Source organism: Amia ocellicauda, chromosome 19 (assembly GCF_036373705.1).
Source record: "Amia ocellicauda isolate fAmiCal2 chromosome 19, fAmiCal2.hap1, whole genome shotgun sequence".
NCBI lineage: Eukaryota > Metazoa > Chordata > Actinopteri > Amiiformes > Amiidae > Amia > Amia ocellicauda.
In genome coordinates this window covers 18,975,471-18,997,964 of record NC_089868.1, presented here as the reverse complement: position 1 = coordinate 18,997,964, position 22,494 = coordinate 18,975,471, and the positions used below count along the sequence as shown (strand labels likewise).

Here is a 22,494-nt window from a genome sequence, read left to right as displayed (position 1 = left end):
CCTGTTGACGTGTGAAGCCTGTGTAGATGTTTGACTCTTAACTGTCTGGTCAGGACCTGCAGAGGCAGCTGGTGGATCCCTCGGGGTTACCTGTTGTGGAGCGGCTAACTCAGGAGCTGCAGGAGCTGAGACAGACCGTCGCTCTGCTGGAGACATCCGCTGCCAGCCCCAACCACCAGGTACTGAACGTACACCAAGAGGTAGGAGAGCTGGGAGATGTTCTTTGCTTTGAACATTATTTTATATATTTTTTTGGTTATTCTTCCTCCATAATCTGTTATTTGCATCCATCGCACATTGTTCCACACTATGCTGTTCCTCATCTGTATTCCCGAGTCCTGTTAGCAACACAGTGTATTTATAAATGCGCTTTTCAATCTGTGTGCTGAATCCGGTTGATGATGGTCTGTCTCTGCAGTGTGTTCTGGAGCATCTTGTGTCCGAATACAACCGGCTCAATGAAGCTCTGAAGACAGAGAAACAGCTCTACCACAGCTTGTCCCAGCTCCACACCCATGAGGACAGGTAAGCTTAACTCACACTTACTTTTTAGAGCAACTGAGTGTGGAAAAAATGCCTCTGAAAGTCACGACTGTAGGACAGGAGTTCAGAGTTCTTAAGGCTTAATTGATTTGTGTTTTATCATCAGAGTATGAGGGGATGGATTTAATGAATATATGTTTCCTACTGAAAGCACTAGATTGGTTTGAGTTATTTCTAAGCAGGTTGGTTTGAGGTGTGTCACTCTTCTCCCTGGCTCTCCCTCTCAGCTCTGAGCAGAGTCACGCCCTGCAGGTGGAGCTGAATACCGTGCAGGCACTGCGAGGGCAGCTGGAGGAGGCCCTGGCGAGGACCCACGGCGGCGCTCTGAGGCTGGGAATGGCAGCCGAGACGCACCCTGATTTTGGAGGTGGGGAACAGCAGAGTTTGAGGCTACTGCAGGAACTTGGCTCCCAGGCTGCAGAGGGGTCGGGTGGTCTATCTACCTAATGGGTTACGGTGGAGATGGAGACCCACTGTAGGGTGGAAGCATTACTAACAGGAAGTGCCTGCTCTCGACCAGTGGGTTTGTTTGATGGTTTTACTAACAGCGGTGACGACACGTGCAATTTCTATTTTTAATCATATTTATTTTTACATTTTTTGTTCGGACTGCCTGCAAAAGAAATTCAGTGCAATTACTTCCTATTTATACCATTTGTTTGTTCTGTGCTCTGTATTTATGTTCTGGCGAAACGCTTTAGAGAGTATGGCATGCCTGTTACACAGAAACATTCACCTTTTGAGTTATTTCCATTCATCCTTTCATGCACAGGCCAAGTTTCTTAATTTTTTGTGGATCGTTACAAATCACGTTTTAGATCGATTGCTGTAGTCTTTGTGTTTTTCTCAGCCTGTGCAGAGTTCAGAAGTGTAAATGAGAGCTAGCGGAAATCCTTTTTTTACATCCATTTAAATACAGTTGTCCACCACCCTCCCATTACCATGAGATGCAGAAAGGATTGCCAATTTAATGTTATTACCTTGTTTACTGACATTTGTTCTGCATACATTTTTTAAAAAATTGGTTTTATTTACAATACATCTTAATTTCTTCCAGATAAATTCGATTTAATTTTTTTAGCATATTAGGAATTTGAGTATCATGAAATTCTGTTGACCATATTGTGTTTGTGGCTTTTTAGTTTTGTCCCTTAGTTCAGATATTAATAGACAGAAGCACCAAATGGGTTACTCTAGAACAGGACTGAGCATTGTGCGTCAAAAGTGTATTAATCAAAATGTATTATTTACTAGTGCCACCTTGCCTTACATCCCAAATTGTGGTTTTCTACATTCTAAATTTCAGTTTCGTTCAAATGGCTTTCTGTTACTCTGTCCATTTTGATGTTGTGTTTTAGTAATCTCATAAATAAACTCATAAACTTGTAATTTTGACATGCTGATTTAGTGAAGCAGAACAGCAACACGCCTCCTTTTAGGATTAATCCTGCAAGCAAACATGGTGCTAGTCCAACCAGAACTCATTTTACATTTAACTTAATTTGTAAGCATAGGTTTGCTCGAAATATCCATTCCAACCTTTGTGTAAAAATAAAAATAAAAAGGGGGAGAAATAAATCTTTACCACCACTACTGACTAAAGCTGTGTTTCATATCGGTGTTGTGTGTGCTTGGAATTGGGTCAAAAAGGAACACCAGCTACATGTGATAGAAACAAATGTTTCCGCAAACCGTGCATTCGTTAGCGATCTTAGCATGCAGGGAAAAGCACTTTAGATGACAATGCATGCTTTAGTTTCTGCAATCCTATAAAATTTAGGTCAAAGAATTGTTCCCGTTTGGCTATTATGAGTTAATTTTCTAAAGCAAATGTAGAATGTGTGCATGTAGTGTATGGGGGAAAATACAGCAATTAAGTCATCATCTCTAGTTTGTAGCAACTCCGTTCAACTCCAAAACCTCTATAACATCCCTATGTGCCTGACTCTCATCTTTAAACACCGAAAAACATTATTTTCTTAACCATTGTGTTATTCTTATTGTCACAACAGCATGTAGTTGGGTGTAGAATCTCTGCCACCAGAGACACAGAAATTGCATGTCATTCTTACATCCTAAAGAGTCATTACTGTTTCAGCAGCCTGTGTCTAACTGGTACAACTGGTAACAAAGTATAAATATTATGTTCAGACTGTTTCTCTGTGGAAAATCTTTTTTTTTTTTTTTTTTTTTAATTAAAATACAGACAGAAAGACCAATCTTAAAAGAACGAATGAATTAATTGGAGAAATGACTGGCAGCACGTCCTTCACTTCTTTTTTTCGAGACTCCGGAAGTGTCTGCCTTTTTATTTTGAGAGTTGCATGTGTTATATGAAGGTTGCAGATTAAATCCTTAGTGTCGTTACATAAAGCTCATCCCTCCATCTGTGTGTGCGGCACCATAACATCTGTAAAATCTGTGGGGAAACGGCATGTCGAGTTGCATGAATTTCCAGTTTTGCATGGCGATTTTTCTGTTGGTTTTATATATCTATATTATAATTGTGTAACCATATTTATCTCTGGAAGCACATTGATTGTATTTCTAATTAATCTAAAAATATATATATATATATATTTAAAGGTATTATTTTGTATCTCCATTTGGCTTGTCTCACAGCAAGCAAAAACACCCTGCAGTCCAATGCCTATGAATTTGGGTTTCTCCCAACTATTGAAGTGTACATTTTTAAAATTGCCAAAGGCTGTCATTTCAAAATACAGGAATGTGTAAACAGAGCAGGAAAAATAAACAGCCTTTTGGATGCATAATAAAGACTGCTTTTAATGCTCACACCAATGCCATGTTGCTGGATCAGTGTAAGTACTGTAGGATCTGCAGTTACGAAGCTTCAGATACATTTTCATCGACGGCCGCTGGCGTAAAATGTAAAGGTATGTAACTCTTCCTCTGTTTTCTGTCCACTGCCTCTCCTTTCAAAGACAAAAGAGCACCAGTGTATATTAGTTCTCCTACGACATCATACAGAAAAAATATCCTTTTCGTATTTTACTGTATTCACTACACTTTGTGATGGGATCTTCCATTAATGTGTGTGAAGATCAAAATGCACAGTTTATTCATAAGCAATTAAAAACACAGTTCTTAAACCAAGCTTATCTGTATGATGCGTATTGTATCTTTGGCCAAACGCTTTAACACTCCAAGGTAATCCTTGCAGTTAATTTAACACTTAATGTAGTTTCAAACTTGCTCATATATAGGGTACATGAGTTCTCTCTGATGGACAATTGTAATGGTATTTAAAATGATTAAACAAAGTCAGGATGACTAAGGGGACCAGCAGTTTGAAATGGTTCCCTGAAAATGTGTAGTACACAAGCATGGATGACATAGAACACCCCCCCCCCAATTTATTTTGCTAATGTAGTGCACAATGTCTTTTAAACATGATGAATCATTCCATCATACTGATGTAATATCAGTAAATAAGCTATATTTAATTCAGTGAATTGGGTTACGCTTTATTTTTATTCTATTTTTGTAATTACAATTTCCATCCCGAATGATATGCATTGCTAGCACAGGGTTTCCCCTTGAAAATAAGTTAATGAATAACCATAGCAGAAACCATGACTCCAGGGGGTATTGCTAGACCTAAATTGACTAAAATGTCAATCTCAAAATTATTCGTGCAGAGTTTGAAATATATGCCTGTTGGCTATGTTTGACATGTCTTTCCACTCTAGTATTTTAATAGGCATGTTTAATTGTTAAAATAAAAGAGTGCTCTTTTCAAGCCCCAAGTGTTTCAAACCCCTGATTCGGTGTCTTCACTGCTGGCATCTCCTCCACCTTCATCGATAAATACACTGATGTGGTCAAGAGGTGTCTTCTTTCCTGCTTGTCCTCACCAGCTCCTGAGTTCGCAGAAGCTCTATAAATGAATGCCAATGATTAAAATGCCCTGAATTAAAGACCTGTGCTGGAGGAGAATGTCCGTCCCTTCCCTTCAGTAGTTAAAAATTGCTAAATGCTCTATTTGACACTAAAACTCCCTCTAAAGAAAACTGGGTATCATAAAGACATTTGCCAATTCATACGGTCTATTTGTACACTATGTTCTTACAGCAAGATATCTCTCAGTGAAACTATTATTCCCAGCAGCTCTTGCTCTTGTTTTAACTCCCAGACTTGAGTTGTGTTCCCTATTGAAACCTCAGATCTGCATGCACAGGAGTGCAGTGTACTATGTCACCCTCGGGCTTCACTGTGTGTTGCTCGCTGGTTTCCCGTCTTCATTGCCCTGAGGATAAATGACCAATCGGCTGAGATAACAGCACTCTTTCCCGCTAATGAGAACTGAACAGTCTGAGCATTTAAATAAACAGCCTGGTTCTCTGTGGGGAGGAAATTTATAAAGATTTCCTCTCTGTCTTTGAAATAGTTTGAGCTTGTGTTATGGCCAGTAATCTTTTTTTAACACTGTATGGTTAAAAGTTCAGTTGAAGAGAAAGTTCAGTCTGCTTTAAGCCCTGGTTGCATCATATTTTGTGCTCATTTACTGAATGTACTCTTGACTTGATGTAATGTAGTGTTATAACAGTGTCCCTTATAAATACAAGTATGAATGATTCATCCAAGATCAAGATTGTTTTTTATGTACTTCACTGTAAAACACAATGAACAGCAATTGGCTTTTAAAATAAATCTCTCTGGAGTCAGTCGTATGGAAATCATTCGCACAATAAAAGCGCATCCCATAATACTTTGCAAGTGGATACACTAATTAGGACCAGATCGCCTCAGGCTTTACACAATGAACAGCCCATGGAAATGTGCTATAATATCCTCTGAGTTCACTTATTTACACAAATGACACTTGACTGTGCTTGTTTATTTCTGCAGAGGAAATCGTTCTGAATGTCTGTTAAGATGTAGATTTCCTGTCTGTCTGGGAGAGGTCTGTTTGGAGCAGCAGAAGTGAAAGCTCGTCTGTAGTGGAGAGTTAGATTTAGTTTTTATATATATATATATATATATATATATATATATATATTTTTTTTTTTTTAAATGACAAATCACCATTGTTACAAAAAAAAAACATGATACTCAAAAAGCTTTTCGATTGTGCATTGGACAGTATACAGGGGAAGAGTGACATTCATGATTTGCATTATGAGATATGCTTATAAATCGTCAACATTACGAGAAATGTTTGAATATCTTCGTAACAATGTCCCTGTGTTGTCTTCTCAGAGCTCAGCACGGAGGAGGAAGATGAGGACGAGGAAGATGATGATAGTAGTGAATTCACAGACAGTATTGAGGAAGAAGAGAACTCAAAACTGACGGCTCTGACTCTGTCCACCAATCAGGTAGGGCAATAAACTCTCCCAATAAACTTTAGACACATAAGATTGAATTAATTTGTTCCAACCTGTCAAAACTTACTTACATGCTTCTGTTGGGTTAGGTTTCTCTCTGACACACTGAAATGTTTTAATGTTATATAACCTAGAGTGAGCTTAGCCCCTTGTTTTACCGCCACCCTCCATCAGTTGTTATTAAATCCGCTGAGAATGCTGGGAGTTTTTCTGTTTGGTTTTGTAACAGAAAGTTGGGATTGCTTGTGAGCAGGGACACCTGGCTGAAGGTCCCATGAGCAGATTGGCATCCCGGGATGTGGCGGTGGTTGAGCAGGGCCTGGTGGAGTTGAGAGGTGAGCTGCAGCAGCTGATGGAGCAGAAGAGGACAGTCAAGAGCGAGCTGGCGGAGCTGAAGACCCAGCTGGAGAACACAGGCTACGCCTCGCTGTCACAGATGAGGTACAACATCAAACACGCCTTGAACATCCTAGAGTTGGGCAGCTGAGTCGGCCACTTGGTAATTCGTGTCTGTATTTATATGACTCAGCAAATAAATAAGGAACAGCTATTATGACCATGGCTGAAGAACAGTAATGACTGTTATTGTCTTGTTGGTACTTTGAAACTAGAGTTTTTGTACTTTCAGTCTTTACTGTAATGTTTACTTTACTGTAGTGAATTTGTGGGTGGAGCTCAAAGTATGTTTATTGAGCAACCATGTTCATTTTCAAGTGTTTTCCCTTGGTGATATGTGTATCTGTTATCATATAAATTCACAGCCTGTTCTGGTCAATGGTAGAATAATGTATATTTCAAATTCTCCCCTTTTTGCGGCAATGCTTCTTGAAATATTAGGAACGCGCTGCTGAGTCTGCGGCTGGAAAATGATGAGCTGAAAGGTCTGGCAGGACAGGGCACGTGGGGAAGGTGGGAGAAGGGTGAGGCGGGCAGGCTGAGCCAGGAGGCGGACACCTGGGGCGGGAGGCTGGGCGGCACAGACGCCGTAGTGGAGAAACGGAAGGAACATCTGCAACTGAACTGCCAGATCCCCGAAGAAGAGGGGCCGGAGCTGGCGGGAAGCGTTGTCGATGAAGGGGACGGTCGCCAGGAGGAGCTGGGCCCGGCGCAGGGGAAGCGCTGCGCCCCGGTTGTGCAGCACAGAGAGGGCCGAGGGAAGAGGAGGTGCACCCGGCCTCACTCTCTGGACTTGGGGGCGTTGCTGTCCCACTGCCCCGGCCACCCCTCCACACAGGTAGGACCATAAATTGAACGTACTTCATTTATACAGTATGTGGCACGACAGAGAAGGAGGACCAGCTTAATATAAATTTGGCAAATGATGATTCATTTTATGTGTTTGTTTGTCATGTAGTTCAGCCTCTATCTTAATAAATGACTCCCTGTTGTGGGGGAACCTGTCACTGTGAGTCAGAGAATAAGAAAAGGGAAAATGAGTGTCATATCCAGTTTTTTGGAAGTCGTCAGCTGCCCACACCATCCTGTCACCCAGTGGCGCTTGGCTCAAAACAATCTGTCCTTTCAAAATACCCCCGGGACCTCACTGCCCCCGGGAATCGAGTAGCCATAGCTGCAGAGAGGCCGGGACTGTCATTTTTTTCATATACAAACACGCGGCCTGTCTCTCGCCCAATGTGGGGAGAGCTTTTGACCTTCAGGAGTTTGTTTTTCGCTGCCAGCCGCTGGTTTATGTAAACAGTTGCACAACTGGCAGCTGGGGCCGAGTTTAATGCCAATGGGTGGAGGAAAAAGGGCCTTTTTGTTTGCTGGGTACTCATGGGATGCAAAGGCAAAGGAAACTATTGTGAGCAAAATGTATTAAAGCATAATGGAAATCATAGTGTTTTGGGGATTTATTTGTTAATAAGCATATAGTTTACAACAATTATATTTTATTATGATCTTAATATGCTCAGTATATTTTTATTAAATTTGGGGTTTTATTAATATGAAATGTGTTTGCCTGCTTATGTCTTATATTTTGTCAGCTTTAACGGTAATCATGGCAGATATCGAACAGTTAAATAATGTATTGTAAACCTGTGCTTCTTAGATAAATGGTATATGAGAAGGCTGCCAACGAGACTCTTTGTTTCCCGGCTTGTGTTGTGTTGTGCGCCCTGTCTGACCTGTACTGTCTGTGCAGCCGGAGGTGAGCCCTGGTGGGTTCTGGGAGCACGTGGAGGTCAGTCTCCGGGAGCAGACGCAGCAGCTCCGCACAGACCTGGCCTTGAGTCGACAGGAGAGCCGGGATCTGCAGGAGCAACTGATGGTGTCGGAGGCCACGGTGCAGGCGCAGGCAGAGCAGCTCAAAGAGTACAGAGTCCTGCTCAGTGAGTTCCCTGTCTCCTGCCAAGTCTTATTTAAAAACACATTTGTTTTTGTTGGGTGGGTGTTGATAAAAAACATGTAAATTATTCAAAAATTCAGGTCATGGGTTTGGTTTTACATGTATGTACACTACCGGTCAAAAGTTTTAGAACACCTCAATTTTTCCAGTTTGTATTGACGTTTACGCAGTTTAATGTCTCGATGCACTCTGAAATTAAAGCATAGAACAAATAAATTGGAGATAAAAAAGAAATAACAAAATGTTTAACAAAATTTAACCCCTTAAGCAGAAAAACCCCTCTGGTACCCATGAAAGGGCACCAAATCCGTGTGCTTCTCTTTATCCCATATGTACTCTTCACTGTTGTGTTGTTTGCCAAGTGTTTGGTATCCCATGAAAGCTGAGAGTCTCAGGTCTGAGTAGCAATACAAAATCTTAGAAAATATTGACTATTATGACTTTCTGGAACCAGACAGTCTACTGATCAAAACAAGAGCATCTACGTTTTGGTAGAAGCAACACCCGTAGAGAGAGAAAAATCAGATCGAAACTGAGTGATCTGTGACTCTGAATGAGCGTGTTTACCCCCCGGGCTCTGAATGATGGCAGGCGACACGGAAACTGTAAATCTGTTGTGTTTGAGAATGAAACGCACTGGTAGCCAAGAGAATGAGCTTTCAAACGATTGTAGGAATACAGTGTAACTTCTATGCACAGGAGCTGCACGTAACACTGCCAAATAATGCTTAAGAGGGTGTAGTAACACAGTATATAACGCTTACATTTTTTTAACCTCTGGCAGTTTACCGCTTACCTTTGTACTGTTTCAGGTTATTCACTGGACTTGCAAAATGGGGGGTTCTAAAACTTTTGACCGGTAGTGTATATATTATTACACAATACCCTCCCCACCTTATTATTAATGTGAAGGGTCTTTTTGGAAGACAGAACTACAATTATACCTCAGGCTGTGCTGCTGTGTTCAGGAGGTGTGTGAGTGAGTGACTGACCGCTGTCTCTGTTTGCCTGTCCTCTCAGCCGAGTCTTCAGTTGAGCAGGACAGTAAGCAGGTACAGGTGGACCTCCAGGATCTGGGCTACGAAACCTGCGGACGCAGTGAGAATGAGGCGGAGAGAGAAGACGCCAGCAGCCCAGGTTAAAATGACATTACACAGAACTAAAAGTTAAAAAATAATAATTAGTCTCTTCAAGTGTTTTGAAAAAAATGCAATAATGATACTGGGAACACCTGCAGCAGATATTTCTAAAATGATAATTAAACCAATTGTCTGCATTTAGACATAACTACACTCTCATTTGATTATCTGTCACTTTAAATGACATGACGTAGTAAACTATGTTCTTCAGAATCCTCGGGAAAAGGTTGATGATTCCACATTCTGTTTCAGAATGAAGCTTTTAAGTATTTCCACCAGGGGGAGACCAAGCTATATGAAAGCATATTTTGTTGTGGCCGATGTTTTTAAAGTACAAAATGTGGTATTCTTTCTATGCTAATTCAGATGAAGATGTGGGGTTTATGAAGATGCTACATAATTGAAGAGCACTTTACAATACCTTCTAAATGAGGCCTAGTTTTTTTAAATATTTAAATTACAATAATTACATTGAATGTTATTAAATTCACACATTAAATCATTTTCTAAACTTAATCCATAAGAACTCACTTACTTATTATCTAAACGATAATAAATAATAAACTCACGTATGCAGTATTTATGAATGTTTATGAATGGATTATATGTTTCCCCTCCCTAAACCGACAGCCCCTAACCCGTACGATTGCTGTCCTCCCTGTAGAGTATGAAGACCTGGACGTGCACGGGCCTGCGTACACAAAGGGGCCCGAGTGCAGCCTGGGTCCGCAGCCGCTGCTGTCCTGGGTGGGCGTGGGGGAGCTGGGTGAGTGTGAGGACGTGGCAGCTCTCCAGCAGCATATCCAGGACTTGCGCGGCCAGCTGCGCCGCTCCGACAAGATAATCCGCAACCTGCAGAGCCGTGTGCGCTCCTTCTCCACTACCAGCGACTATGCATCCAGCCTGGAGCGCCCCCGCAAGGTCAACTGGAGCTTCCAGGCCTCCCCCTCCCACAGCGGCCTGGAGGAGGACGAGGGCTGGCAGTCAGACGGGCTGGGCGTCCCGCCGCCACAACCCAACAAGGAGCTGCAGGAGCTGGTGTTGCGCGTGGCTTCACTCGAGGCCCAGCTCAAGAGCTCCAGACTGGACAGCAAAACCTCCACTGAGGACCTCAAGTCTGCCACCTGGCCGGGGTGGGTGCAAATGAGCAGGATCTCTCACTACATGGTTCATTTTTTTTGCAAGATTTAGCCCATGTGTTGGCTTCACAAGCTGACTATAGACTCAAGCTTTAAAAAGAATACATCTTATGTTCAAATCAAATAATTTCTCAGTAGACTGGTCTCAGCTGAAGGTCACTGAAAGCTTGCTGTACCAGAAGAGCATTTCTTGCCATTTCTAACAGATGTGTTGCCAACAAAAACCCTCGAGGTGATCTGAGAAGAACATCTGCATTTGTTGTAAACATAACTATGAGCCAGCACACACTATTGAAAAGAAAAACTAAATGGGGATTGATCTTCCTTTACTCCATTAATCGTCTCATGTTTTCTATTATCCTGTTAATTGTCTCCTTTAATCAAAATGCGTCCTCATCAAATCATAGTGTTTGAACATGTGTATAAACAAGCGTAAATACTTTTGAGCCCTGATTTGCCCAGTTCTGAACAATTCTCAGGCCTACAACACTGCTGTGCCATGTCTCCCGGTTTAAAGACCCGCTCTCTCTTTCCTCCTTCAGGAAGTACGACTCCCTGATCCAGGCGCAGGCCCGGGAGCTGTCCCACCTGCGGCAGAAGATGCGCGAGGGCCGTGGCGTGTGCCACATCCTGTTCCAACACCTTGGCGACACCACCAAGTCCTTCGAAGAGCTGCTCCGTGCCAACGACATTGACTACTACATGGGCCAGAGCTTCCGGGAGCAGCTGGCGCAGAGCACGGCGCTGGCGGACAGGGTCAACACCAAGCTCAGTGGCCGTGAGTCACTTTTCAACTATTGTATGTTCGGCCTCTCCTTGGAACCCAAGAGGGGGAATCAAGGACCAAAACAAAAGCTCAACCACCTCCAGCCAATTACAAACTCCAGAATGTGTCACCTGACATGCTGTGTTGTGAAGTAATCGGGTTTGGAGTGGAGGTGGATGAGTGTTTTGATGTTATCTGGTCTGGACGCGAGTTAGACGACATAGTTTTTGTTGTAAGAGTGTTGGAAAATACACATGTATCCTACCCAGCGTCTTTTGTTTCCAAAAAGGCTTGCTTTCTTAATGATTAGGCTGCCACATGCATTTCATCTCACTGTGCCAGATTACAGTTGACCCCCAAAATATGTAATGCTTTCCCCCCCCCACCAAAAAATAAAAATAATAGTTTGGTAAAGCTCTCTCTCTATCGACAGGAGACCGTTCAGAGCTTGATGACAAGACAGGACACGAGTTACTTGCTCTCAGGTGGGTTTGTTTTACCTTTTAAATCTGTTTTCCCTCATTCATCCACCGATAGAGCTCTGAGGCTGATATTTCGTTAATCAGCAAGGTTTCCTGGAGTGTCAGGAAACTGTTCAAAGACAGTTTAAGCTCTTTAAGCTCATTATCAACTTAACCTCCCTCGTTGTCTGCCAAGATGGCTGTCACTTTGGACTTGATTTCCTTATAGCAAAGCTAAAAGAATGCACTTTGGGGGTATTTTATTTCTTTGTTTGGTCATTTATTTGTTTATTTGCTGATTGATTGATTTAAAACCCTGCCGAAGTGTTCATGGGTCGCCATTGTCTGTATCTTGTCTGTGTAATTCCGGGTTGTGTAATAGTCACCAGGCCAATTCAATAGCACAGCTGGTGATTGTTTGTCCTCTGGCTAGCTCTGTGATCATGTAGCTCTGCTGGGCCGGTGGGAAGGCGCGGAAAACATTGACTGGAAAGCTTGTTTTATTGTTGTTTGACTTGACAGGGACAAACACACATAGAATCAATAGTTAGACTGCCTGTCTCTTAGGAACTGATGTTGGCATTTCAGGATAATACATAACCTGGATATTAGTGCCAGACTTTACAGGTGAAGATGAAACTGAAATACCAAAAAAAGTCAACACCATTCAAAAGTGGCTTATTCCACATTTACACATTTACAGCACATTTAAAGTTTCAAAGCTGGTTTTCTAATTCGTTTTCCATATCTATGCTGAAGAAAAAACTTTAAAAAATCTGTCTCTTCTCCACTTTTGGAAGTACATTTTGCTATGGGTCAAAAAGCTTTCAAAAGCCACCCTATCTGTGTTCCTCTCTGTTTCAGTTAGTGATAAAAAAAGACCTTTCTGACTTCTCTCTCTGTGGCATTGTTTGCTGTTGAGGATGCTTTAATCTAAGGAGTCAGTGCTGTGCTGGATAATGTCATTAGTGGTCTCAGGGCTCGCTATGGGAGTCGATAATGACCTGGCTTTTGATTGGATAATTTTCTTCTCTAATAAGCCATAGCAGATTCCCGGAGGGATTTACTAGCTGATAAGAACTTTTTTTTTTTTTTTCACCATCATGCATCTGTTCTGGGCATTAGCCAGTTGACCAGGCTGCACTCGGCAGCTTACACGGCAGTGCAATGGAGTGTGAATATCTGTGCGCTGTTTTTATCTTCTGAAAGGATTCGCTCCTTTACAACTGATGAGCCCAGCTTCCTCAATACTCTGGAGTCAGCACATGGAGTCTTTATTTCAGGGGAAGAGGAGCGTCTTCACAGCTGCTTGACATTTTCCGGTTTTGAGAAAGGCTGATCCATTGATGACATTCAGAAACCTTTTCAAGCAGCGGATGAACTGGGTTTTGGTTTGTGGTTCACGGTGGCGTTCATCGAGCGTTCAGTACATAGAGTAATGTTTGGATGCGGCTCATGGTAGTGGAGTTGGGGTTACTGTTGTTTTTTCAGTTCTCTCCGTCTGTTGGTTTTAAGCTTTTCATGCATAAACTGCTGCATTCTCCAGTTCTCTGAAAGGCAGAACAGCGTTGCCCATAAATCCAGCTCTTTGGGGGTGCTGCACGGGACAGCGGCGAGGAAACGTGCCACAGCTGGTGTGAGCGAAAGACAGGTGGGGGGAGGTTTATTTCAAGCTGATTTATTTCACGGAGGTTTACCCAGAGGAGACGCATGTCACGAGGACACGCGGCATTGTCAGAGCGCCGCTTGCCGTCGGAGGAGCCGGCCTTCTGCCCCCAGTGAAAGGAGAACGGAGAACAACAGATCGCTTAAATCTGACCTTGTGACTTCGGGATGAAAGGAGACTGGAAAGGATCTTCCTAGCTGCGGGACATTTGTGCACTGTTTGTCTTTAAACTAGTTTTAAGATATTTTTAAACTAGTATCTGCACTGAAATTACAAATTATTTCTGCGTTTGTGCGTGTGTGCGTTTGTGAAATTACTTGTCGTTTAACCAAACTGAAGGTACAAGATTTAAATTGTATAAATGGTCTGTGTTGTCAAGCACTACTACACATGAGTCTTTAACATGGGTTTTAATCAGTTTAGGGTATTAGCTATTAGCAGGGAGGTTAAAGAGGTCAGGGTGAGCAGAGGGACACCTGAGTCACAGGGGTGAGAGAAAGTCATTTCTTTGAGAGAGACAGCACCCTTTTATAGAATTGAATAAATATGATTTTATTTTTAATTGAGAAGTTTTGGAAGAGCAGGTGCAGCTTTTGAATGAGCTTCCAATTTAAGATTGTATTTGTATTTTCTGGTATAGTGTCACAGTGACTTTACATTGGTACTTTCCAGATCTTAAAAAAAAGGATTGGTGAAACTAGGGTTAAATAATTTGTTATGGTTAAAAATCTGAATGACTTTATATTTGATTAGCCAACTGTGTTTAATGTTGAAATATATAGTGTCACAGATGTAGCTTTTATGTGGCTTTAGTATTTCTTTAATGCACTGGGGACAAAGGGACCTGAAAGCCACGACTTCCTTCAACTTGCTCTACATGAATGCCAGTGAAACCTCACTTCTTGTACGGTTGTTGGTTGAAAGAAAGTGCCTTCAAGGCTTGATTTCATTAGACCTTTCCTCCTCAATTGTGGAAGCCAAGTCTTTTGATTATTGTGAATAGAAATGAGAGGAAACACAAGGAGTTCTCCCAGGACATATACGGGCTATAATGCTTCAAGTTTCTTAAGGCTATAAGAGGCTCAGTGCGGTTCAGTGTGAGTCACGATAATCATCCAACAGTGCACTGCTGCTCCCGGCTCAGCACAAGAGAGATTCTGCAGGGCTGTGTTTCCCATTGGGCATCGCTGAGGAAAAACCACGGCAGAGAGCTGCACCGTGTCACTGACTCCACTGCGAGACGGATTTGGGGAGAGAGATCAGAAATAGACATTTCTCATTTCAAGGGACTCTCTGGATTGGTGTGATATTTCATTCGACTGGAGGAACGACTGCTCAACTCCAGGTCAATCAAGGAACACGACAGAACTGTGTCATTACATCCCTACCAGCCGTCTCCAAGAGCTAAGAACTCTTCAATTCCAGCGTTTTCCCTCTGAAGGGTTTTCGTTTATTAGCTCAGCCTGCTGGGGAGCTCATCCGCTGGAGTCCGGGGAAGCTGCAGGACGAGAGGGTCTGAAATGACTCGCTAGCCAGAGTGGATACTGTCAGGGCTGGCGATGGCCCCACTGTGGAAGTCCATGCTGTCGAAGAGCAGCCCTCTGTACCGCGAGTCCCTGTTCTCTTTCTCGCTCTGGGAGTGCCGCGCTCAGGAGCGGGAGTTGGCTTTTCTGAGGAAGCAGCTGGAGAGGGAGAGGAGAGCCCTGCACAGAGAGCTCGACAAGTAAGAGCTAACCATTAGAGACGACCGCCACCAACACAGCGGTTCTTGCGCGGTTAGCCACAGGGTAGATTCGTGCGCAGTGTTTGGTGGTGTTGGGTAGGGACAACAGCTTGAGAAATAATGTTTGTTTTCAGTTGGTCTTGTTCGATTTTAATTCTAAAAACCTTTTCATTGTGTTGCTTATCATTGTATGCAGAGGAACAAGTAAACACCTTTGCTCCAGAGTACTGTCCTTAGCCTTGGTTCTTAGCAGGATCAAAATGTGTCCTTTCAAGGGCAGTGACTTAAGATCCAATAAATCTGAGAGCACCAGTATTGTACATTTCAGTACTATAAAAAAAATAAAAGTAGGCTAGTTTTTCATTATCATTAGTTCATTACATAATAGTATATTATAGTAGCTATGGTATATTCACAGTAGCAATTACATTCATGAGGGACTAGCACCTGGAATACTTTCAGGAATTCTGCATTGTTTAAAAAAAAAAAATATATATATATATATATTTAAAACACGATAAAGAAACTCATGTGTTTGTGGTGACTCTTCCCAGGCTGAGTAAGGAGCTCCAACAGAAGGATAAAATCATCGACTCTCTGCGCAACAAACTGCAGCAGCGTCCCGACACGCCCTCCAGCAGCCACGCCTTCTCCGAGAGCACCGACCAATCAGACAGGACCTCCTTCGTGTCAGATGACCATGGCTCGACCAATGAAGACCTGGAGCTGTGCTCGGATGTGGACGGCGCCAGCGAGTACACGCAGGAGGAGCAGGGGGACAGAGAGAGCCCAGGGCAGGCCAGCACAGGTAAAGCAGACCCACCATGACCTTCGTCTGTCAGAAAAACATTTCCCATCATCTTTTCCTCAACTAAGTGCCATGTTTGCTTATTAAATCTTCTGTATTAATATTGGCTCATTTTTTTTCAACATCTCATTTGCATTTAGTCCATGCTTATATGTATACTTCTACATATAAGAATTGCATCACTTGTGGGAAAAGAAAAACATGTTTAATGTTTCATTTCAACCTACACTAAGTTTTTTTTAAATGTATACACATATATAATTTAATTTAAACATTGCTATTGTTATTCATTCTGATTCCATTAAAATGTCCCAGTTGTGAGCTGCGTCATTGTTTATCAGAGCACCAAACTGTACCATAGCACAGCTCTCGACGGCAGGTACCGTTGTGGTAGCACTGTGTGATTGTTCATTGAGCACCATTTTCTTTCAGATTCTCACTGTCATGGTGGCCCCCCACCACAACACCCATCTATCCCATCTTCCACCACTGCATCCCATGGGACTCAGTCATCAAACAGCAGTCCCAATTTGCCATGCACACAGTGTAAACCTTTGGAGCCCAACCCAGAACAGAAAGGTAGGATCAAAAGTGCAAGAGGTGGAGGCAGTCCTACGTCACAACTTAGTCTCTCCGCTAAACATAGAGGAGTTAAATCTGCTTTTTCAGGTTTGATATATTTTTCTGTTGACCTGCTTCTGATCAGTGATTCGTCAGGATTATGAATGTGTCTACAGACAGCTGGACGTTTATCTCAGCTCGGTGGTGCTGCAGTCCAATATAACTGAATTGCCCAGTGTCTGCCATCTCTTTGTTCTCCTTTGTTCTCCAGGCCTTAACTCTAGCCCCCCGTCCAGTGCTGCCCCCTTTCCTCAGCCTCACTACTGCCCTGACCCCTCAGGTCAGCCTGGTGCCCTGCCCTTTGACCCCCACCTGCCACTCCTCGGCCCCAGTTACCATGGCGCCGCCCCCTTCTCCCTGGCAGAGGTACACCAGGAGCTGCAAATGCTGCAGAGACAGCTGGGAGAAAGTGAGAGACTCCGACTTGCACGTGCGTGAATGAGTGTGTGTGTGATCACAGCGTGGGCGTGCTTGCCATGGTAACACACATGCTCCTCACGGCTAGGTTTGTTCTTCTGCCTGTGTAGGGGCAATGGATGTGCTAATGTTGGGGCAATCTTTGCACTTGAAAGTTCTAAGTTCATCAAGGGGCACACGTACCATTAAATGTCTGTCTGTTGGGTTGTGGCTAAAGCATGGCGGAAGCTTTCGTACGATTACGTACTACTGGTGCAAACCCAGCATTTGTAAAAACTCTGCATAGTACCGAGGAACGCCATGAGAAAGTATCCACCGAAGATACCACCCAGTCTGGGAGACTCGCCATCAGAAGAACCGCTAACTTACTTAGTGTACAAGCAGTGACAAATAGTTCTGACAATGATAACCAGAATATTTTCCCTGTGCTTGTTTTATTGCTTTATTATGTACTTCATATTGTATGTACTATTTGTTAAGTGATCATGGACTTCATTTGTACATAATTTTATAGTATTTTCATAACATATGGAACTATTTTTTATAAATGTATTCTCACAGTGAATGAGGTATGAGAGTATACTGACTAAAAGACAAGTTTACCACAGATCAGCCCAGTCATTTCTACATGATTGCAGAGTGAGAACAGTGGATTCAGTCCCGGGAGCAGATTGTACACAGACATGGTGTTTGATAATACAGGGTTGTTTTAATTAACCCTTTCAGGAATGGCTTTCCCATGCATGCTCAGCTAGTCTGCTGTTCTAAGTGTGAAGTGTGGCACACGTTGTATAGTCAACACTATTTGCTGTCCAGTATAAAACAGAGGTCAAAATTTTAATACCTAATATTATTAAATGTATTCCTTTGCCGAGCCGACATAAAGATTATGGATGACCTCTGCTCTGATTATATAAGACAGGAAATCATTGACATCAACCACTAATTATCCAAGTAGTTGTCATATAAATAGCCACAAACTAACCAAAGCATTCTGAAAAACAGTGTTATGCAATTAATTGTATTGTTTTATTGGAATGCGGTGCACATACAGCTTTTATTACTCAGTATATTCCTCATTTGCACAGACTTTATGCAGGTGGATGGTTGTTTTTGTTGTCTGATTTTTGTGTCACAACCGCTAACCTCTGACCTACGTCTTTCCCTTTCCAGCTGCGGCTTTTGCTGTTCCTCAAGTCAAACCGCTTCCTAACTTCCCCCTGACGGGCCACGCTCAGCCCGAGTGCTCCAGCTACCTCCCGCTATCCCATCATCCCTTTCACCAGCCCAAGCTCAGCATCCCTCCTATTGGCAATGGCATTCTGAAGGCAGAGACAAGCTTGCTGGGAAACAATGCCGTGTGGGATATGGCCCACCCTGTGAGGCCAATCAGAGCCCATAACTATGGCGATGTGTCTTCGGGATCGTCCGGCTATCAGTCCGGCACCAGCCACACAGGTAACGCACCCAGTGGCATCTGATCTTCCTGCCTCTTTCGGCTGTCCTAATGGATAAGGAGCTGGCCTCCTAAGTGAGGGATTGTGGGTTCGAGTCCCGTCTCGGTTGAACCTTCAGTTGTTTTTGGCCACTGTCAGGAAAGTCACTCTTCTACACATATCTTTCGGCTGTCTGATGAGAATTGTTAGTCAGGGATCGGTGTATGGTTTTTCAGGCGCAGATCTGATCGAGGAGCATCTGAACGAGATCCGAAGTCTGCGCCAGCGTCTGGAAGACTCCATCCGCACCAACGACCGTCTGAGACAGCAGCTGGAGGAGAGGCTGGCGACCGCAGGGAGAGACAGTGGTAAGAGGCTGTCTTTTTCTGCTGTCTGGTTAATTGACTGTTTGTTTGTAGTTATTGTGCTCCTTCAGTACTGGTGCTCTGATTTGTCTGTCCTCCTTCCCTGGATGTGCCGTCTTCCACAGGCCCTCCCACTAACATCTACATCCAGGGCCTGGAGTCAGTCAGTCAGCTGTCCAATGAGAACCGAGTCCTGAGAGAGGAGAACCTGAGTCTTCAAGCCCGTCTCAGTCAAGCCAACAGAGGTAACAGCGGGATCAGAGCTTGGATTGTTGATGTTCTGTACATGAGGGTTAAGCTTGCTTTCTATACTGTCGTACTCTTACCTTTAGTAGCTTGTGTTATTATTAACCAATTATAAAAACACAGTGAATGTGAAAAGAAAAATTGTTGTCCTCAGAAAGAGAAATTCAGACCCTCGTACAGCCCAATGAAAGGCCTGTGGGTGGGCGTGTCTGTGGAGTGGCTGTCAGGGTACCGTGCGCTGTGTCGTCCTCAGAGAGCACGGCGGAAGCGGAGCAGCTGCGGGAGGCGGTGCTGGCGGGCCGGGCGCAGCTCAAACAGCTGGAGCTGGAGGCAGAGCAGTGGAGGGAGGAGAGCCGGCAGCTGCAGGGCCAGAGCTGTGAGCAGCTGCAGGAGCTGCAGAAACTGCGACAAGAGAGACAGGCCGGGCAGGAGCGCAACAACAGGTAGCGAGGAGCAAAAGCCACGCCCCTTAACCGTAAAGAATAGTGTTAAACGTTTGTCTTTTTGGTTTAGTTAATAATATTATTCTTATTAGACTAAAGTTATAGGTTAAAATATTTGGACTATTAAGAAAACATAAATTCACACTTTTGGACTGCACAATATCCATGTACGTGGAGCTAGCAGGCCTCTGTACCCAGCTGTGTGTAATCTGAGCCCTGTGCTCCAGGTTGCAGCATGAGGTGAACCTCCTGCAGCAGCAGCTGTCCGAGAGCCACCAGCTGCTGCGCTCCCTGCAGTGTGAGCTGCAGGTGTACGACCGGGTGTGCGGCACTGGCCAGGGCCCACTGTCAGGTAAGCGCTGTGCTGTTGTGTTTTGTTTTTTGTTTGATGTTACAGAATAGTAATATTACTAAATGCTATCATAAAATAATTTCTGTGATTAAATGTGGTGATGTGCCATCATGCCCATTGTGCTGGCAGGGTATGGAGGGGAGGTGAAGTACCATGGGGCACCCACGGCCTTGGAGCTGAACGAGCTGCTGGCGGAGGTGCGCAGCCTCAGGGTGCAGTTGGAACACAATATCCAGGAGAACAGCTCCCTGCGGCAACAGCTGGAGCAACAGCTGGAGAGGAGCGGAGCCCCCAGCGAGCCGCGGCCCACCTCCATCTCCATCATGACCCCCCGCGATGGTGGCTGCAGGCGGCAGCTCTTCCAGGGTGAGAGAGCAGGGCTTGCGTCAGCACTTTGTTTTTTAAAAACATCTTCGTATTCAAGTTAATAATCAGCATCAGTGGTGAAACCGATGCGTGTCATTCATGTGCGTTATTTTCCTGATGTTGCAGATCCAGTGCCCTCTCCACCAGTCAGAGACACCGGGTTGTTCAACCCTGGATCTCCCTTCGCTTTGTTCTCAAAATCCACCGACCTGGAAGAACCTGACCTCACAGGGAGTGGAGGTATGGCAGGCACTCATACCCATCTTCATTTCCTCAAAACCATCATTTCAGAACATGTCAGGGTACTTCAAAGTTAAGTAAGATTTCTCTAATGCTCATAGTAGACTTCACCTCTTCTCTTTAGTAGATATTTTGAAGCCAAAGTCTGTGTTGGAAGGCGAGGCACCAGATGGCTCCTTTGCCAATAAGAATGGGCGCCATGCCATCGGGCACGTAGACGATTTCAGCGCTTTGCAGCAGCAGATCTTGGAAGGGAAGGTGCTGGTTCACAAGATGGAGGCCATGCTGCAGGCCTCCCTCAACACTGCCATCCTGGAGGTCACCTCAGACAAGGTAGCTGTGACCGCTGCTCAACAGCCCCACCGACACTGGGCTCGGTCCTTCTGTCTCATACCAGTCCCTTAACCCTTAATGTTGGTTGGCAGGCCCTGGACTACAGCTGTGTGAAGACGCTCCTCTCTAACGCGAAGACCTTGCGGCAGATCCTGGAGGAAGCCACCTCCCTCCTCAAGATGTTCTGGAGGGCTGCTCTGCCCAGCGGTGAGGGCTGCACTCAACACTTCAAAAAGGTCAGACTTGGATTCTTCACCCAGAGATTGATCTCACCATGTGTCCCACAGAGTCAGTGTCCCTTTTTTGATGTGTAACATGTACGTTGGGAGGTCAGGTTTCATGACCATCTCTTTGTCGATATGTACGGTCAATGAGACCTAGGAGCTCATTCTTCAGTCTTGTGGGTTGCAGGAACAGTCCATGAAAGAGGAGATCCACAAGCTGCGTCAGAAGATCACCGAGCAGGAGGGTCTGCTCCAGAACACCATCGAGAGGCTGAGGAACAGCAACCGCACCAAGGAGAGCATGGAGCATTTCATCGTCGGCCAGCGTACGTCACTCCCTCACTTTCCAGCCCCCTGCTCATCATGTCCATAAGAGATTTAGCAGCAGCTCCTTTATTTTCGATTCCTGCTGATATTGCACTGGTGACCTTTTAAATCAATTTGAGAAGATTGTTTTTCCGGCTATTTATTATTATCTGATGTGATCTTTATCACCATTTTCCAGCTGTTCTAAGGCCTATAAGAGTTGTGCTCAGTAAAACTGTCACCCCCTCTTGTGATGTCTAAACCTGTTGGAAATACCCGGCACTGTCAGCGCTGTAGGCCTGATGGACTTTTCTTTTCCTCTCCCATTTCTCTGCCCGTCCTGCGTCCCTCTGTGGCAACACTGACTCATAGTATGTTTGTAGTGCATTACTCTGTCTCAGTACCAGCGATGATATGATTCCCTCACAGTCTTTTTTTAGGCTTTTTTGCATTTTGTTTATTAACAGTGTCAAGGACACGTGATGTGCTGAAGAAAGCAAGGACGAATCTGGAGGTGAGCTGCAGTCCCTGTTAATTCTCCCTGTTAAATCTCATGCTTTAAGTCTGCAATGCTGGCTACTTTTATTGTGTCCAACCTGAAAGTGTGGATTGCATTTTTCTTTAACTGCTTTTACTGTAATTTTTATATTTTTTGAGCAAATATTACACATACAGTGAGGGAAAAAAGTATTTGATCCCCTGCTGATTTTGTATGTTTGCCCACTGACAAAGAAATGATCAGTCTATAATTTTAATGGGAGGTGTATTTTAACAGTGAGAGACAGAATAACAGCAAAAAAATCCAGAAAAACACATTTCAAAAAAGTTATAAATTGATTTGCATGTTAATGAGGGAAATAAGTATTTGATCCCCTATCAATCAGCAAGATTTCTGGCTCCCAGGTGTCTTTTATACAGGTAACGAGCTGAGATTAGGAGCACTCTCTTAAAGGGACTGCTCCTAATCTCAGCTTGTTACCTGTATAAAAGACACCTGTCCACAGAAGCAATCAATCAATCAGATTCCAAACTCTCCACCATGGCCAAGACCAAAGAGCTGTCCAAGGATGTCAGGGACAAGATTGTAGAGCTATACAGGGCTGGAATGGGCTACAAGACCATCGCCAAGCAGCTTGGTGAGAAGGTGACAACAGTTGGTGCGATTATTCGCAAATGGAAGAAACACAAAATAACTGTCA

General features: G+C 43.9%; 1 protein-coding gene across 12 annotated transcripts in view; it reads left to right on the top strand.

Annotated features, from left to right (window-relative positions):
* The window catches only part of pde4dip (phosphodiesterase 4D interacting protein), a 77,550-nt gene that overhangs the window by 50,467 nt on the left and 4,589 nt on the right, over positions 1–22,494 (top strand). For 5 of the 12 annotated variants that reach the window (XM_066691720.1, XM_066691718.1, XM_066691712.1 and 2 more), the window contains 25 exons: positions 54–200; positions 419–525; positions 771–910; positions 5,767–5,885; positions 6,124–6,335; positions 6,732–7,128; positions 8,041–8,227; positions 9,265–9,381; positions 10,048–10,516; positions 11,065–11,300; positions 11,722–11,773; positions 15,693–15,946; positions 16,379–16,525; positions 16,779–16,976; positions 18,158–18,442; positions 18,657–18,788; positions 18,911–19,030; positions 19,285–19,474; positions 19,702–19,826; positions 19,956–20,192; positions 20,319–20,432; positions 20,557–20,765; positions 20,858–21,001; positions 21,177–21,315; positions 21,763–21,809. In XM_066691720.1, coding sequence (XP_066547817.1) covers positions 54–200; positions 419–525; positions 771–910; positions 5,767–5,885; positions 6,124–6,335; positions 6,732–7,128; positions 8,041–8,227; positions 9,265–9,381; positions 10,048–10,516; positions 11,065–11,300; positions 11,722–11,773; positions 15,693–15,946; positions 16,379–16,525; positions 16,779–16,976; positions 18,158–18,442; positions 18,657–18,788; positions 18,911–19,030; positions 19,285–19,474; positions 19,702–19,826; positions 19,956–20,192; positions 20,319–20,432; positions 20,557–20,765; positions 20,858–21,001; positions 21,177–21,315; positions 21,763–21,809 — 4,524 coding nt within the window. The remainder of the gene's footprint in view (positions 1–53; positions 201–418; positions 526–770; positions 911–5,766; positions 5,886–6,123; positions 6,336–6,731; positions 7,129–8,040; positions 8,228–9,264; positions 9,382–10,047; positions 10,517–11,064; positions 11,301–11,721; positions 11,774–15,692; positions 15,947–16,378; positions 16,526–16,778; positions 16,977–18,157; positions 18,443–18,656; positions 18,789–18,910; positions 19,031–19,284; positions 19,475–19,701; positions 19,827–19,955; positions 20,193–20,318; positions 20,433–20,556; positions 20,766–20,857; positions 21,002–21,176; positions 21,316–21,762; positions 21,810–22,494) is intronic. The other 7 variants (XM_066691713.1, XM_066691710.1, XM_066691714.1 and 4 more) reach the window with 6 other exon arrangements.